This window comes from Terrapene carolina, unplaced genomic scaffold (assembly GCF_002925995.2).
Source record: "Terrapene carolina triunguis isolate 2854851 unplaced genomic scaffold, T_m_triunguis-2.0 Scaffold25, whole genome shotgun sequence".
Classification (NCBI taxonomy): domain Eukaryota; kingdom Metazoa; phylum Chordata; order Testudines; family Emydidae; genus Terrapene; species Terrapene triunguis.
Window position 1 is genome coordinate 5,128,004 of NW_020664376.1, and position 19,367 is coordinate 5,147,370.

General features: G+C 41.6%; 1 protein-coding gene across 1 annotated transcript in view; it reads right to left on the minus strand.

Moving 5' to 3' along the window:
• The window catches only part of LOC113406325 (dehydrogenase/reductase SDR family member on chromosome X-like), a 219,145-nt gene that overhangs the window by 19,755 nt on the left and 180,023 nt on the right, over positions 1 to 19,367 (minus strand). Inside the window, exon 6 of the mRNA XM_026650524.2 lies at positions 13,868 to 14,075. Within this exon, the coding sequence (XP_026506309.1) occupies positions 13,868 to 14,075 (208 nt within the window). The remainder of the gene's footprint in view (positions 1 to 13,867; positions 14,076 to 19,367) is intronic.

The following is a 19,367-nucleotide window of genomic DNA, read 5'->3' on the forward strand; positions in this document are numbered from 1 at the left end:
AGAAGGCAAACATATTGCTCAGTAATTCTGTGGACTGTTAACACATCTTACCTGTCATAAGGGCTCAGTGGTCAGTGGTTTACCACAGGCCTATAACTTGGAGTCCAAGAGCACACTAGAGGCTATAAACTCACCCTGCACTCTTTAAATTACAGTATCATGTTTTTAAAAAACACACTAGAAACCACTGAAGCAGCACATTTCTTTTTCAATTTTTTAAATGTGCCCATTACCAATTCTCCATGTGTATATAAAAACTACACAAGATTTAGTGTTACAAGCATCAGTTCAAATGAAGCAGACTCACTGTACTAAAACAAGAACATAAAAATACCTCTCCCAGCCTCTCATACAAAAGCCTGAACATAATGATGGCATTTGCTCAGTGCTCTGGAGGTTAACAAATTCAGGCTTATTGAGGCCACTGAGAGAAGTGATTCCAGAGTTAAGGATACTGGGCAAACACCTCCCTTTAGCCCTCAGGCAGTCCACTCTAGCGACGGTTAGCCAGACTTCATCCGCTGACCTCAAGTGTCACAGCAGGATACCAGAAGAGCTACAGTCTTTAAGGGAGCCACAAATCAAACCACATAAGTCTTGAAAGATCAAGATCAGCACTTGACCTACACCTGGTAATGAACAGGAAACCAGGGCAGCCTATGGGAGCACTAATGTATTTCAATCAACCTGCAATCAACCCCTCCACACAGCCTGGCATCTGAATGATGCGCTATCTGAAGTTTCTAAGGAACCTCCAAGGACTGCCCAATCTCCAGGAGCACATTATGGTAATCCAAATAGGAAGTGAAAAAGGCAAAAGTACCTTCCGCTGCCACACATTCCATTTTACCTAGACAAATTTGTTCTATGTGACGTCCACAGCTTTCATTACACCTGAAAATGAACAATAAAAGTTCCTGCTTTGGTTGAAAGCTGCTCAACTTAGAGCTCTATTCACATAGCCCAATACTTTCCACTATGGTTCTATATCAGCACTGTGGGAACCAGCTCTTCTTGTCAATTGCCCACAGGAAGAACTATTATTCCGAAAAGCACAACAGAGAGAGATGAGATAGGCCAATAAGCAGGATATTTGGCTGAGGTTTTCAAAAGGAGGAGCTGATTGGTTTGAAAATCAGGGTACTTATTTAGGTGCCTAAATATTTACTTGGGGTCTTACTATATGCACCCTCCCCCCATTTTTGGTCAAAATGGCAATGAAAGAATGGCAGAGAAATAATGTGAGCATAAAGGGACGGATTCCCAGCATGAGAGAAGAAAACAAAACTTACCCCTATTTATTTTGGTTTATGACATGTCAATAAACACCTTTGTGCTTGTTGATTCCCCCATTTATGATATATGCTGGCAGTAGACACTGTTAAAAAGTCAGCCTTTGCCGACAGCTATCACAGAATGGTTCTTAGAATAGGAAGTACAGTAACTTGCACAGGATTGCATTGGTAAATGCTGGCTCTTTATGGCAACCACTATAGCACTGGCACAATCCTGCTTTATCCCAGCCTCTAAATTCTGACACTTCAGATGCCTTTCATTTCAGTGGTGAGAGCATGAGCATAAGCAGAAAACCACAGCTACATCATGACACATACTAGTACAGTGTGGGAGCATTGACAGTACCGTATCTCCTTTAGATCCTCTTCTTAAAGTATATTTAGTGACCCAGAGATGACAAATCTAAACACCTTGCCATAAACACATTTTATATTCTATTACTTTTTAAAAAGCTGGAAATCTATGACCCATTCAGCAGTCCATGTTTGACCTAATGCAGTGCAGACCTTTCAGAAAGAGGTTCCACGGCCAAAGCACTGGGAGATGTATACATTTAAGGTATGTAGGCCTTTACAGTAGCTGAAAAAGAGGCTCGGACTGAATGAAAACTGATTGAGGATTGAATGTATGGTTGCAACAGCATTTACAGTGAAAATTATTCAGAAAAGTGATTAGGAAACTGCCACCTTCCGACTTACCAGATCTACTTTCAGCATCAACAGTGGCAAAAATACCCCTTTAAGGGGGTTGCGGCTCAGCTGCACTGGTGCCAGGGTAGAACAGATGCATAAATGGGTCACAAAATGCATTACACCAGGGATCGGCAACCTTTGGCACGCGGCCCATCAGGGAAATCCGCTGGCGGGCCAGGACGGTTTGTTTACCTGCAGCATCCGCAGGTTCGGCCGATCGCAGCTCCCGTCCCATCCCGCCCCGCCAGTGGATTTCCCTGACGTGCCCCATGCCAAAGGTTGCCGATCCCTGCACTACACAGAGACATACAAGTTAGTTCCCAGGGGACAACCTGGGAAGTACAAGTCTGTAGAGAGCAGGAGCCAGTTAGGAAGGTTTGGTGAAAGTTGTGTGTTATTCTGAACTTTACGCTAATAAACCAGACTCCCAGAAGGGGAGAGTTACTGAGAAAACACCCACAGTGCAAAGTTTTCTTTACTAGAGAAACTAAGGCTATGGCAGGTCCCAGAGCCAGACTGGGTAAGCACTGCTTCTACAAGAGCCAAAAGAAAGATGAGTGTGAGCTAAATTCTATTCTGTTTTGTGCATCATCAGCCTGATTGTTTACTTTACTATGGACTTGTCTACATGGGGAAGTTAACTGGCATAGCTATAGCAAAACAACAATTCCTGGTGTGAACACTCTACTCCCAAATAAAAGTAACTTTTATACCAGAATAGAGCATCCATGCTGGGAGCTATTCTGGCATGGATAGAGCGCAATAGCTTATTTTGCTATAGCTATGCTGATTAATTTCCCTGTGTAGATAAGTCCAAAATTGTCTTCAGTTACACCTATGCAGAACCACTGAAGTACCCATGGAAGACATCTGAAGACAATGGGGCTGCATATAGGCTGTAGTTTATTAACAGGACTACAGGTTCTGAAAGCTAATGTGTGAGAAGATAATATCCAGTTTGTCTCAGAATGCAGGCTGAGTTTACGGTCTGGCATGTTTGTAAAGTGAATACATTGGATATGCACAATAAACATGGCATCCCACAATGCCATCTTTGCAGCCACTCTTCAGAGCAAAGCTTCTCTTTAAAACTTACTTTGAATGGGTCATCTTATTTTCAACAGATTAATTCCAAAAATGAGAGTCTCTCTCTCTCTGCCTTTAATCATCTGAACACAATATGCTGCAAGTAACATCACAGAGCTATTTGGGAAAGCAATGCTTCCTAAAAGCTCAGCAGACAAAGATACTGAATAAGGTTACATTAGAATCAGAATAATATCATTTCTCAAAACATATGCACCAACCCTGACTAAACCATTAGTAAAATGAAGAAAGGATTCTAGGTCAAAGGTTGCAAGCTCCATAGTCAAGACAGCAAACCAAAAATATTCCAAACGTTTTGGGCAACTCTTAATTTTTAAAAGCATGTCTGAACACTGGACTGGGAGAGACATCTCCATCTCATCCAGTGACAGAGAACGAGCTTAGGCTGAAAGAGCCATAACCAGCACAATTGCAAATTCTATCCCTGGGAAGCTGTGCAAGCACATTGTGGTTTTATTGCATGTTGTTTGGGACTCATGCAAATCCTCTGTCATTGGTGACCTGCATTTCCTCCCGCACAGCTGGAACATGGTCATGCAGCTCATTTGTGAGCTTACACTTTCCAACACTAAAACCGGGACTGCCAAATGTAACTATGTGCTCTGTGAAGACTTACAGACTTGGTATATTTTGAAGGAAATATTTAAACAGTGTAATAATGCATACAGGCGAGTCTCATCTTACGCACATTTAACATGCGCGAATTCAGCTTTGCGCGGTCGGCAAAAAAAAATAACAATTTAAATACTGTATCTGTAGTGCGGGCGATTCCGCCCGCCATTACACTCAATGTAATTTTGACTATACGCGATTTTCGCTTTACGCGCTGACAGCGGAACGTAACCCCAGCGTAAGATGAGACCCGCCTGTATAAACTGACAAGCTAACACTCACCTGCCAATATGTGTATTGGCTACTTGTAACTATGGATGCCCAGGATTATGGTACTCTTGGAACACACCGCTAGAGATATTGGGCCAGCTTTTGTACTCAGTTACACCAGTGAAACTCCGTGAGCTTCAGTGAGTTTAACTGAGAACAGAATGTGGCTTATTATTTGTCATGTCTTACAATATATTTAACTCAGCCACCTATTTGATCTTTCAATACTTTAGTAGCCCTTTTTGTTTTCACATGCTCACAATGTAAATGCTTTTTCTTGGGGCTAGCAATAAATCTTCTGTGCAAGTAATTTCTATTATATTTACTCCAGGGAAAGCTGGTCAAATAACCTCTGGTGAATTTAGCCTTTTTTTCTGTTCACATATCACGTGCAAACTGATCCTAATTTTTACAAGTGTATTTGTTATATGTAAGCATTCACTGAATAGTATATGCATAAGTTTCCAAGGGTGACCAGTGTAATAGCTCCTCCTCTTTATACATTTAGTATTCCGAATCCATACAGGGAGTGTACATACCCACCCACCACACAGGTGGAGGAAATATCCATGCAATAAATTGCGAGTCTTGTGATCAATTTATTTATATTCACCTTTGATTGCCTCACCTGCAGCAACCTACAAATTAAGTCCAAGGGTAGCGGAATCTGACATTCCAAGCTCCAAGAGAGCTTCAAAAAAGCCACTATCTAAAAAACAAACAACAACAATTTGGCATGGAAATCATAGAACCATAGAACTGGAAGGGACCTCGAGAGGTCATCTAGTCCAGTCTCCTGCACTCATGGCAGGACTAAGTATTATCTAGATTTAAATGTTTACTCCTTCCTCTGCAAGTGAGGAAGTTACCCCCGCCCCACTCTGAATTACACCTGCCTCATGCCCAGAATGGACTAGATTCAGTCCTGTACCAATATTTCTATTTAAACAAAAGTGATAGTATTAATGTCCAGCGCTGTAGGACCAGACATGGAAACTTGGAACCACTGGAAAAGGGGATTTCTCCACTTTCCAGTGGGACCCAGCAATTGCTGCTCCTCCTTGAAGGCCTGAGATAAAGATTCTGTTTTGTCTGTTTATCTATGGAAATGCTGTTTTAGATTACATATAGAGTTTTTTCTGTCATGCTTTGAGCCCTGTACACTTGGATTCATGGTAACTAAGGCACCTAGCTTTACAGGCACAGAGATTGGGGGCGGGAGGTGGGAAACAATGCCAATAACTCTCCAAAATATTCCAAAATATTTTTTCTGTCAAATAAGCGGCACATGCGGATGGAATAAGTTTTATCAGCATCAATTTGGCATGGCTGCACTATTTGTAAGTGGCAATGTAGTGAGTTATGCAAGTCGTGCCCAAACGAATGCTAGCAAACCTGTAGCTCTATGTAAGCTGACAGGCTTGTCTCTCTCACCAACAGAAGTTGGCCCAATAAAAGATATTACCTCACCTACCTTGTCTCAGCAAACCTGTATATCGCACCACACCTTCATGTAGTTTCTATCTGCACACACCCCATCCAAACTATTCCTCTGCATCTTCCCTACTTTTGATGATGTTGTCCCATAACCACTCCTCCGCTCAGGGTAGCATGACAGGATTTTTTAGCGAGAGGCCAATGGCTTTTCCCCCAACCTCACAGTTGTGCCTCCTGATGGGGTGGAGTGAAGGCTCACTGATTCTCTCTCTCTCCTCTGCTGCTGGATGTTTCAATTAGAGGGAATACTGGGTGGCTCGCTCTCCCTCTCCACAGGTGGTGTCCTGGCAGCTGTCCTAATGGGAGAGCTTAGTAGCAACCACTCTCTGGCCTAGTAGCAACCACTCTCTGCCCTGTGGCCAGTGGATTAAAATGTAAAACACCTTCTATTACCCCGGAGCTGGAGGCCAGCACTATCTGCAGCTTCCCTGCCTTAGTTAGACTAGGAAACTTGGAAACTCCTGCTTTGGAGTATGTAGTACTGCATATGTAGTATCCCATCAGAATGATGTTGAGTTCCTGTTGGAATGATTATTTTAATGTCGCTGGGATTTTAGTGCATTGTATAATTAACTGAAGATGTTAGGGCACATATGCAAGGTCCTAGGTGTCTTTTTATAACATTTTAAATAAAAATAAACATATGAATACTGCTACTAGGCCACTGGGACAGCATTCTAATAATGTCTTAATGAAATGAAACTTGCCTGAAAAAGATGGTAGAGCACATTGCATTGCAAAGCATTAGACACACAGAACTATGAGAACATATAATTATAGTATTGTTGCCACAACACCTATTGCATTGTTAATTGTTGAAGAATAATGTCACAGACAGGGCCGGCTCCAGGCACCAGCTTAACAAGCAGGTGCTTGGGGCGGCCAAGGGAGAGGGGTGGCACGTACGGCAATTCGGGGCGGCAGGTCCCTCACTCCCTCTAGGAGCGAAGGACCTGCCGCCGAACTGCCGCCGCCGATCGCGGCTTTCCCCCACCCCCCCCAATTGCGGCCGCCGCTTTTTTTTTTGCTTGGGGTGGCAGAAATGCTGGAGCCGGCCCTGGTCACAGATCTCTAAAAATTAAGCTGTCCTGGTAGTGGAGCAGAAGCACTATCCTGGAGGAGGCTTGGAGTCAGGGATAGCCTTGCATTTTGTTTTGGGGGCTACTTAGTGGAGACCAGACATAATACAGAAAAGATAACACTTGCTATCTGGAGAATGGAGAGAGGAAGTAACACAATAGCAACTGGAAATCCTCTATTTCACAGAATGACCCAGAGAAGGGCACTCTGTGTACAGACACACACAAAGAGGTGGTTAGAAGAGGAGTGGGCAAACTTTTTGGCCCAAGGGCCACATCGGCTGCGAAACTGTATGGAGGGCCAGGTAGGGAAGGCTGTGCCTCCCCAAACAGCCTGGTCACTGCCCCCATCCACCCCCTCTCACTTCTCGCTCCCTGACTGCCCCCCTCAGAACCACCGACCCATCCAACCCCCCCCGGTCCTTGTCCCCTGACCGCCCCCTCCCGGGACCCCCATGCAACCCCCTCTGCTCCCTGTCCCCTGACTGACCCGACCCCTATCCACAGCCCCGCCTCCAACAGCCTCCCCCCAGGATTCCCATGCCTATCCAATCCCCCTGCTCCCTGTCCCTGACTGCCCTGACCCCTATCCACACCCCTACCCCTAACTGCTCCCCGGGACCACACCCCCATCCACCACCCCTGCTCCCCATCCCCTGTCTGTCCCCTGGGACCTTCTGCCCCTTATCCAACCCCCCCTCCCCCGCCCCCTTACCATGCTGCTCAGAGCGGTCGGAGCCAGCTATGCCGCCACGCTGCCCAGCAGGAGCGGTGGGCCAGAGAGCCGGTGGCAGAGCGAGCTGAGGCTGCGGGGGAGGGAGAACAGTGGGGGAGGGGCTGGGGGCTAGCCTCCCTGGCCGGGAGCTCAGGGGCAGGCAGGACGGTCCCGCGGGCCATTGTTTGCCCACCTCTGGGTTAGAAGCTAATACTTCATTTTTTGAACCACTTGCTACCAGAAGGAGAAATCATGATGAGATGCATTCCTCAGGGAAAAATATAATTAACTTGCTATATAGACACTCATTTAGATTTAATAATAGCTATGGATATTCCTTATTTGTTTTTAAAACTCTGTTCCATAGAGCCTTGTTTGTGACTAGATCTTATCCAGATTGACCCCAAGCCCTGTTCTTTTATCCATGTTGCTAAAACGCTGTATTTGAATTGGAATTTCCAATACAGCATTTCTACACAATCCTTCTTCAGAGAAACAAAGGAAAGTTTAGGGTAGTCTCTTCTAAATGCTTATGACCCAGAAGTTTCATTAAATGATCGTTTTGAGTCCCGTTGCTGAGTTGAAACTATATTTGATCTATTCCAAATTATCTTGTTCTATTAGTTGTAGTTCCACTTTCATCATCAACTCTGGCAGAAGCCCCACTGATTGGAACTAGACTGAAGACTCACTAGAAAATGTATGACTGAAAATAATCCTGCATTGGCAGGAGGGTGGACTAAATGATCTAGTAAGTTTTCCCCATCTTTAACATCTATAATTCTGAATATGAAATGTTTTCACCATCAGAAGAACTTCATGTGTCTTCTCTTCAAAGAGATAATAATCTTTGGCACCTGCTGTAATGTTTTAAATGTTCTTTATGCCATGTCCTGTCAACTATTTATCTATTGCCCATCCACTAGGGCACTACAAAGAGCATTACTTCACTGATTTCTACGGGAATTGTATCTTTTCAGGTATGTTGAAAAACTTGCATGGATGAAAATCAAATGAATTTGATAGTTTATCCTTTACCACACAGAAGTTAACAATAGATATCTTCTTTTATAAAAGACTAGAGCTTTGTCAATACACTCCTCACTTGTTTATAACTTTCATCCATTTATCCTTGCAAAACTTTTAACCAGAAGCCATTTTACATTGCACAAAAAATGTAGATTTATCCTGGGTTTCCTTAGGCCATATTTCAGGGTAAAACGAGTCATGATCTTGTAGGGACAGACACTCAGAGAGAGTGGGTTTTGATGCTGATGTATTGTTACTTTCAGCTGTAGAATTTAATTATTCTAATTCTGTACAGCTGCTGTTAATATGTGGTGATGTGCTTGTCTTCTAACACCTCAAGCAGGAAGCTGAAATGCATTTGCTACATTCAGAGTGCCAAAAGGAAAAAGTGCCTCATTCTGAATAGCAAATGTGATACTAAGTCCTGTGCAAAAATTCTGCTGGCATGAAAGATAAATCCAGATTTTTTGGATTTCATTTTCCAGCATCACTTGAGCATTTGTAAGATTTCTTTACAATAATCTAGAAACACAAACAAATGAAGAAAACAGAAAACAAACAAACCCCTAAGATTAAGTTTATTTCAAGTGTTGGAAGAAATGGGGTAGTTCACTCTGACTGACTGCTACAGTCCCTATGCCTGACTACACTCCACTCAACATCCCAAATCGATACAGGTCATGAATGCTTATGTTCAGCCTCTTCTTTGCTTGGATTTAATAGCCAGTAATTCTTATTTATATGGGACAAAATCTATGAATGACAATCAACAGAGGGACAACCTCTTCCTCAATTGCATCCTTACAGGATACCTTGGAATATACAGATGGTGTGAGACAGATAAAGCATTAGTGAAGACAGCTAGGGTTCTAGTGGCAAAGAATCTGAGTCCAACCAAATGCACTAAAGAGTTTTGGGAATCTTGCAGCTGTGCAGAAAGCAATGAAATTAGTTCCTTTCTTCCACCATAGCACAATGAAGTCCCATGCAGTGGAACTGTTTTTGAAAGTGGATATTATGGAGACTCCTCAGTGATTCCATCCTGTGATGGAGTATTTCTTTCTGTAAGGAGTTTTTATTATATTAGACTAGGGAATTTGGATTTAGAAAGAACTTTCAAATTCTAAAGGGGAAGAGGCAGTTCTGGAGAGGACAAAATGCATCACCTTCTCTGCTTGAGTTTCAGCCAGTATCCTTCCCTTAAGTTCTTGTGTTTGACCACAGAACTGACTATATTTCAGTTGTGGGTTTGATGAGTGTCCTGTTAACTAGTCAATTATTGTCCTATTAATTTCTTATCTTTTACAGTTTGGGGTGGTATTCCTTTAAACTGAAGTCCATTATCCATTAAGGATTCCTAAGGGATAACATCTGATTGAACTCTAGAGAGAGTTCTATCAGCCTTTGTCTACTAGCAAGTCATAAGGGTGAAAATCAATTTACATTTTAAAGAAGGAATTCTTGGTTTCTCTCACAGAGTGACAGGGGTAATGACCATGTATTGAAACCTCCTGCATGGGGGGAAAAAAAAATCTATAAACTGTAACGGAGATAGGGTATTTAAAGAAGAAATTTTACAGTGGGGACTGGCATCCTTGACAGAAAACATAAGAGCTGCAGACGATCAGCACTTCTCAAGTTCAGCCCCTCAGTCACTACTTGGGAGTGGACATTAGTCTAGCATTTTTTATAAGATTAAAGAGCTGGTAATACTCACTGATCCATGCTTTTACACTGGGGCGCATCACTGCAGTATGCTGGAGAGTGATTTTTAATAATGTTAGGGAGGTTTTTTCTGAGCTTTATTCAGTAATCAGAAGAAAACATTTCATATGCTGTAAGCAGCTTAAGTTGTCAATACTTAAAGAAAATTAAATGAACGTGCTGTGGCATATTTTTAAACTTGGCTGTTTAAAAGTTAAAATGAGAGGCACATAAATACCTCTTTTAGGCAGGTCAGGGACTGTAGTTGCAAAGTGCTGAGGATCTCCTGGGAGGTGATGAGCTGAGAGTGTCTGGCACCTCACAGGAGATATTTGTCTTTTCAGAAGTTTGAGCTCATAGATGTAAAGGAAATGGATTTAATACTAGTGAGGATAGTAACACAATAAGCTGGATGTTTTCTATTTGACCTTCTGGGCCCTTAAATGGAATCAAACAAAATGGCGACAAACAAAATGAGAGAATGTAAGAGGTGACAAAACCATTCCATAGTTCCTGTCTGGGAGCTATTTGGGCCAGGTGTATATCCATCAGTGTCAGGTTACAGAGGGTGAAGGAATTCCTGTATATGTTTACAAAGTGCTTTGAGATCCTTTAGGATGAAAGGCACACCCCGATATTAATAACAAACCTCCCCATGTTCAATGTGTTGTTGCCATGTAACCCTAAAAATCAGACTCACACTTACCAACTCAGAAATGAAATTCTGGGGGAGGGAAGAAAAAACCCACAAAGCAATAAATAATATCCACTCTCATTAGGTGTAACTAAGGGAGCCAGTTCTGCCATCATTACTCATGTACTTTTCTAGGGGGAAATTCACCCCTAAGCAGAAGACTATCACATATCATTTATTTTAAAGGCTTATGTGGTATGTTGGCCTTGTCTTGGCTCTCTGCATGGGTGTACATACAGTTCCACTGCAGTGAATTGGACCATATGTGGAATAAGCAGCAATTCAATGTGGGAAAGAGTGGCAGAATTGGGCCCCAAATAAGAAAGCATGTTGTCAAAAATTAAGCAATAAAAAGGAGAAGGTAAAATAAGGTACAGTACAGACAGCTAATGGGGGGGGGACACAAAATTCATAGAGACAGCTTTTATTATTCTGTCCTCCCTCCGCCCCCACTGCTTTAGAGGAAAAGTGCAGCATTGCTACAAACAAACAAAGTACATTCTGACTCAAAAAACAACCCCTCAATTGCTGGATTCTCATTTCAGACTCTGAGTATGGCACTTCAAAGCAACTCACTATCTCTCCTTCATCCATTGATACAAGACAGCTTTGCTTCCTTCCCCCCCTCCCCCCCCCCCCCAATGTACGTAGTATAGTTGTAGCTGTGTTGGTCTCAGGATATTAGAGGGACAAGGGGGGTGAGGTAATATCTTTTATTGGACCAACTTCTGTTGGTGAAAGAGAGAAGCTTTTGAGCTTACACAGAACTCTTCTTAAGGTCTGGGAAACTAACTCAGAGTGCACTGCTAAACACAAGGTGGAACAGCTTTTTTTTAGACTGGCATCTCATAAGAAATAAGAGGGGATGAGGGACTGTAGGAGGCATTACTATTACAGCTGTAAGTACTCAATTCCCTTCTGCGACAAATTCAAACTCACTTTATGTGTGTTCAGTGACATCCTGTTTAGTTTCTAAATATCATCAGTATAGTACCCAAATGAGTCCCTTGACACAACAATAAAGCTGAGCGGCACTGAGTGCTGCAAACAATAAGATATTTTATTTCCTTTCTGAGAAAGAGAATTTTTGCTGTGGCTGTGCATGGAATGCTGAGCTGTACTTAAACGCCCTAAAGAAAATTTATGTTAGCAAGTGAGGTAGGAAGGAAACAAACAACAAAACTAGAGTCTGGCACTTTGAAAAGAAATGGCAGACAAGACATGAAATGTAGCAAAATGAGATTCTCTTTCTTTTAGAATGGTGTGTTGCATTCCATACCAGTGTTCTCCTTACAATTTTTGCTAGCAGTATGCAAGTGAAAAAATAAACATTATACTTAAAACACACTATAAAGTGTTTCTAAAACATGGTTTTATTTGTTTATATTCTGTTTTTACAGCAGTTCCTTCAGACTCCAGGCTCTTTATTAAACATTAAAACTAACACTATTTCCATATCAAAGTTTTAAATTATTTTATTTTGTGGGACTGATGATCTGTTCCTAGATCATCTAAAGTGGTGCATTTTAATTTGGAAAACAAACTTTTCCATTGGAATCAGGCTTAGTTCACTTAACCCAATCCTACCTGCAAAGCCGTGGAATGAGTCACAAGCAGAAAATTCTCTCTTCACAGCTCTTTTGTTTATATTAGAAAATTTGTACCAGTGTAATTAAACCAATTTAAAATTGATGTAGTTACACCAGTGCAAACCCCTAATAAAGATAGGATTTAAGTGACGTTTGAACTGGTTTAAATACATCTTCATTAGGGGTTTGCACCAGTGTAACTAGATCGATTTTAAATCAATTTAGTCACATAGCTGCAACTTTTCCAACATAGAGCATGCCTAGAATACAACATGGAACTGGAAGCATGCATTCAAAACAGAGCCACATCATTTGGCGATTGGACCACTTTTCACCACTATTTTTCATTTGCCCTGGCTCTCTCCTCCTTCCACTCTCCTGTACATAACATATGGTTGTTGCATAGTGCCATCCAGTGTGATGGACACATCACATAAGCAAGTAAAACACACACTGCCATTAGAGCTTGCCTCTTGTTCTCAGAATGTGGAAGATGCTTCATGAGAGCATTTTGCATATTTGGGCCTCCGGGTTAGCAAGTGATTCCACAAGTTTACACGAATCTATTTTTTTCTTTGGGTGTAATTATAATTAGTGTGTACAAATAACCCATATTACTCCTGGGGGAATTCTGCACCATTGCACAATGCAGAATTTGTGCAGAATTCCATGTTTTCCCTGCAGAATTGGGGCTGCAGAGCTGCTGGCTGCCACTTGGGGCTGCTGGACTCTTCAGAGCCCAGCTCGCAGTGAGTGAAGCAACCAGGGATAGAGGCTGCATACTACGGCTGCCTGGCTTGATCCTCATTCTCCTGGGGACTGGAGAGGGCCTTGGAGACCCAGCTCTGGCAAAGGGTGAGAGATGGGTAGGGCCACACCACACCATGCCCCACGGTGGGATAGTAAAGAAGCTGGAGGTATTGAAAGCTCTGGAAGTGTACGTGTGTGGGCCAGAGGGGGTGCCCCACGGCTGGGCTCTGGGGGGAAGAGGACTGGGGTGTGGGTGTCTGGGATCTGGGGGTGCTGCGCGGCTGGGCTCTGGGGGGAGAGTGGTGCAGATGTCTGTGCTTTGGGGGCCCCCATGCAGCTCCCTCCAGCAAACGCCAACTGGAACTGGGTTGTCTTAGGGGTTTATTTAACTCCCTACTCCTGAGGGAATCTTTTTTGTTGTTTATAATTTATCAGGCATGTCAACAAGTATCAAAATAATTGAAACTGGAGTGATTATATTGTGTTATTTTGACAAATAAAATATGCAGAATTTTAAAATATTGTGTGCAGAATTTTAAATTTTTTGGTGCAGAATTCCCCCAGGAGTATCCATACGAGCAACTACAAATAAAGAGATGGTGATGCTTTCCTCTTGATCTCACTCTGTGCCTTGTCCTTTCTCCATCATCTAAATAAGTTCTCTGGGGCAGAGACTGACTTTATCTGGTCTGTGCACTTTATCAGCACTGAAACTACCATAATAAAAAAAAAACCCACATAATGATAATCTTGAAAGTCTCTGTAGTCCTGCACAGATTGTAGCTCTAGCAATGCAAAAACATGACACCAAAATCATTAAAATAATCAAGTACCTTGAAAAATAGCCAGGCTGTCATCCACTTCACCACTTTTGTAGCCCAACAGACATTTTTATAGAGCTCGGTGTTCACTACTCCAGGGTCTACTACATTAGCAGTCACATGGCTCCCATCTGCTGTCACGAGATGCTGTAGTCGATAGGTAAACAATACAAGGGCAAGTTTGCTTTGGGCATAGGCTCCATGGGGTGAATAAGAACATCTGCATAGAAAAGAGAGAGACAGGAAAATAATCAGAAGAAAAATGTTGTAGCACAGATATCACATGCATTGCCAGTTTGCTAAATTATGCAGTAGACAGCAACACAGTAAGTAGGCACAGGAAAGCCTTATCACTTGAAAGCAGATTGCTTGTTGTAGTTCTGGTGACTATTTCACTAGATTCAATGACTGCTTTATGGAAAATATCTTAGATAAACATACATGTCATCAGACTCTGTGCTGCAAACAATTTACGGTAGGTATCATTTTCCCTGGAAATGCTGAAATATCAGGCCACAGAATGCCCCAGTCTCATTCCTCCTATTATCATTTATTTATTTATTATTTATACTACTGCAGCACCTATTGGGCCCTGACAATGGTTGCATTATGTTGCCCCAGATCACAGTCTAGGATTATGACAAGATACAACAGGTGGATAAGCAGGCAAAAGTGTGATGGTTAGCATGGTGACAAGCTAATTAAAAGTTGCACTACAGAAGTCATAAAACCTTTAACATTGGAGGAGCCCATTACAAACGTCATATGTAATGCAAACATAAAAATGATAGAATCTATGTCAAAACATTTATGTTAAGAACCCATGTGCCTGTTCTGTGACTCAGATGTTGGAAGTTCTGGTCTTCAAATTCCTCAAAGTCAACCTTCTTACTTAGTAGTTGCTGATTAGTCATGTTTCACTTCATTTTTTTAAATTCTGTCTGAACGAAGAATGCTACTGTCAAGGAAATTAGTAGGTACGTCACTGAAAATACTCCCCCAGATTGGGGTTTCAACATCACTTCCATGACAACTCTGCTTCTGTAATTACTGTAGAACTTTCATTTAATCTCTCTGCGCTTCACAGAGCCAAGGGTAATGCCTAGAAAGATTTTCTGTGTTTTGTTATGCACAAAAGAGTATGTGCTGACTGAATGGTAATGGTTTCTCAGAATTCTGTTTTTTCTTAATTTCCCATGTAATACCTGGCTTTTAATGTTCTGTACACTTGACTAGTCAGCCTTGAGGTAGAAGAATAGGCCTCTAGCAAGCATTCTCATGTCATGCAGATCTATAAGTCCACTGGAGCTATCTAACTGTTAGCAGTGCCTGGATGCTGGCAATGTGAACAATCAGGTACTTTCAGAAGCAACGGTTACTCTAATAGCCAAGTCCCTTTGTTTTCGGTGTTTACCAATTTCTCTCAGAAAAAATCTCCAGCTATTGGAAAAGCTAGTATTTGGATTTTACAGTTTTCACCTGAATTTTTGCTTTTGCAGGTCCTGGGAATTTCTTGAAGACAGGCAGGAAGGGAACCAGGTCCCGGCACCCAAGACCACCTGACCACTGCAGCGACGGGCCCGCATGGAGTGGAACACTACACCCCATGAGTATTGGGCCCCCTTGCCAGACAGAACACTCTCCTGATCCCAGGGCCAGGGAGAGAAGGGGGTTCTCTCTGACAGGGCTATCAGTACTCATGGGGTGCAGCCTTCTGCTCCCTTCCTGATGCTGGCCCTTCAGCATGGCTCCTGTCTGCTTCCTCTGCCCAGTGGAGGAGCAAGAAGGGTAGGGAGCCAGGCCCCAGCAGCCACGACCACCTGACTGCTGCAGGAAGCAGAAGGCTTTCTTGACTGTCACATGGTGGGTAACCTTACCTGCCCTCTCCCTCACACCCCTGTCCCCCAGGAGTTCCAGACACCCCTGCCCCCATGCCAGCTGCCCTTCATTTTTGTTTTTTACTGATTTTTCACCCTTAAAAAATAATTTAACAAACACCGATAAATTCCAGGGAAATTTAAGAAAAGAAATAAAAACTGAAAGCAAAGGGTCGTACTTGCATCCCAGCTGCAGGAACTAAAGAAGGATAATATTAACTCTCCAGTTCATTTTCTTTAATTGTTTCTATATTTGTCCAAAAGAAAAAGTCAAGTAGCAACAAAAACAAAATGACAGTATAACTTTGAGAGACAAGGTGGGTGAGGTAATATCTTTTATTGGACCAACTTCTGTTGGTGAAAGAGACAAGCTTTTGAGGTACACAGAGCTCCTCTTCAGGTCTAGGAAATGTACTGACAGTTTTACAGCTAAATACAAGATGGAACATAAGCAGTTAACACATATTTCAAGGGACCATTCAAGGTGAAGTGGCCACTTGAAATGGTCCCTTGAAATATGCGTTCACTATTTATGCTAAACAAGCTGTTCCACCATGTATATAGCTGTGAGATAGTAATAAAGAAGATCATATAAAGTGTCAGAACATCAGTCAATTGCCTGAGCTGTAACATAATAGATAAAGTAGCTCAACCATTATAAAGGTATCAGCTGGCTCTAGGAGTGGACTAGGACTTTTTAATAATGAATAAAAACTACTTTAAGTGTTACTGCACTGGAATAAAAGTGATTGAGTTAGTCAAAGTAGTGCAGTTATAGTTTAGATTTGCTAATGTCTGCACATCTCTGGAAATACAGTCTGTACTCAAAATGTCACCTTATTCTTCACACATATGTTGACATTTTAAACAGTTGCACCAATGTAAAATTGTAATGTAGACTTGCCCTAAGTAACTTTTTTATTTTTTTTTGGTCTCTTTGAGAGGATATGAGTACCTCTGCAGGGATGCCTGCCAGGAAAGACTTGTCCTAGCCATTTTAGGTGTAGCGTGTGTGTGTGTATGTGACCAGTTATAGCGGATGCATATAAGTCCATAGTACAAGTTACCACTGGGCATCAATTAATCTAGGTTCAAAGCAGATCACTCGATGTCACTCTGGGTATGAAAAGGAATCTAACCGTAACACATTATTTCCACAAGGGAAAGTATAAGCAGCTAAGTCAACTCCACAGAGACAAAAAGACTAAGTACACCATTCAGTCATTATGTTAACTTTATAATTTGATTACTGACTGTGCTCATGCAATTGTCTGAACAATTATTGGTCTCAAATTGTTTTCTTTTTAGTTAACCAATTTTAATTTGTATTATTGTTAACTCCTTGATTTACTAACTTGATTTACATTGTAACCTCAATCTAAATTTCATAGTGTTTAGAACTTTAGAGAAATATAATAAGTTAGTTACCTAGTAGTTGTTTATGGTCTTGAATAAAGGTAATGAAAACACATTGGATTGGTTTTCTCTGATCAAATGGTAATGAGGTAAAAATAATCTTAATTAAAAGGACTTGAATTAAACATTAATAAAACATTTGACACAGGTCCTGAAAACCCAATTACTACTATTAATTCCATTATTTCTTGTCTTACTTTTGCTAACTAATGAAATTCCTCTCCCTCCTCATATGTGCTCATGTATCATAATTGTATCCCTTATAATCCAGGTAGTACAATATATATTTAACTCCCTGAATTTAGCCTCCGAGCCTATCAATTTCAGTGTAAACCTTTCACCGCCCTAGTTGCTCTTCTGTGCACTTTCCACTGTCTCTATGTTCTCTCTGTAGCATCTTTTATAAAATTGTGCAAGAAAATTGAACAAATTTTGAGATCCTTCAACCAGAAGGATCTCAAAATGCTTTACAGAGCACCTGCAATGCTGACAGATGCTGCTCATTGGGATCAAACCTGGGACCTCTGGAGCCTAGTGCATGAACCTCTACTGCATGAGCCAAAAGCCAGAGGTCTCTTAGCTAAGGCTGTAGAGCAGACTCATTAATCTCTAAGTGGTCTTGGTGTCACTAGAGGGAACAAAACACCACACTCAGGAGGTGTGTGGGTTACACATACACAGTAATTATTTCTCCCACCAGTGAACAGAAATCCTCTCTAGAGGGAATTCTGCGTCAGCTATACTACATAGTAGTGGAAAGAAAGAATAATTTACACAATTGAAACTACAATGGAAAGTAAGGTAGACAGAATCAAATGAGTCAAAACACCAGAATGAACAACTGTTACTCTTATGAAAATGCTTTGGAATCTCCAGTGACCCACAACTGATCAGGATTAGATCTGGGTGACAATTTTCTGTTTAAACTGTTTTTAACAGAAAATGTGGTTTTTGACTAAACAATTTTGTCACAAAAAGAATCTGTTTTCCATGGAAATTTTTGACTTTTCATTGAAAAACTATTTTGTTTTGTTTTTTAGATGGAAACCCAATTTTTCCCCCCATTTTGTTGCCAAAAGTTTTGGGGTTATTAACGAAAGATTTGTTTGGTTTGGTCTAAATTTGCAGCAAAATAAAAAATATTTCCAATTATAATCAGGAAGTTGGTTTTACAAATCATCCATAAGGGGCTATCTCCAACCGCTGCCTCACTAGCATCATGTTAAGTCATTGTTTCTCTACAAACCCAGGTTTCCCTCCACACACCCCTCCAGGTAAATGTCCTAATCATAAGGCTATACAGTCATAGTCACACTCTCTCTGGCTCAAGGAATATTTAATTATTTCATACAAAGTAGAACAACTTCAACAGGAGATGTTAAGACCGACCCACCACTACCATCACCTCCTCCTCCAGCTATGTTTTCTGACTCTAGCCCTTACTTTCCTTTGGTTTTATTAAAAGTACCCAAAGCAAAATGTTTAATTTCAGGTTGAATAAAATGTTTTGTTCAACCCAAACCAATTTTTTTTGGAACTACCAGTGAAACAAAAAATCAGTTTTTTGCCCAGTTCTAGTTAGAACAACACATTAAATGTCCTCTCAATGTCATTTCTAAGATCCTGAAGGCTTTCTTCCCCACCCCCTCTTGCTTAAGCAAAAGCCTCAGAGAGGCACATGAGTATAGCTATATTTAACCTCATTGGTGCGGGAAGTTCAGATTTTCTGACCCTAACCATTGTATTGTTTTACAGGTCAAAACCCTGATGCCTTCTCCCACTTTCATCATGCCCCTTCAATTCCCAGTGTGTTTAATTGGCTACAGGGCACAGTGCCCTAAAATCAAACTGCAGTACAGCCAGATAGCTGTGTCCTCTATCAAAACCTGGGGACGGCTGCACAATGTGGGTAACATGCTGGGGTTTTTAATGAAAGACCACATGCACAACTGCAATGCATGCCTAGGGTAGAATCAGTTTATATAGCTAAAGCAGGCACGATCTATTAAAATGACTGAACTTCTTAAGTGATTTATGTTTTAACCTTGTAATACATCACTGTTGCTTAGTCAAGAATCTAAAAGACCATTATTAAACACTGACAGTGCTATCAGATTTTTAGATTTTGTCCCCCCAAAGAATGGTATGCAGAAGTTAAAGTATTCTTGTGTTCACTACTGTGATACGTTCAGGGCCGGCTCTGACTTTTTGGCCGCCCC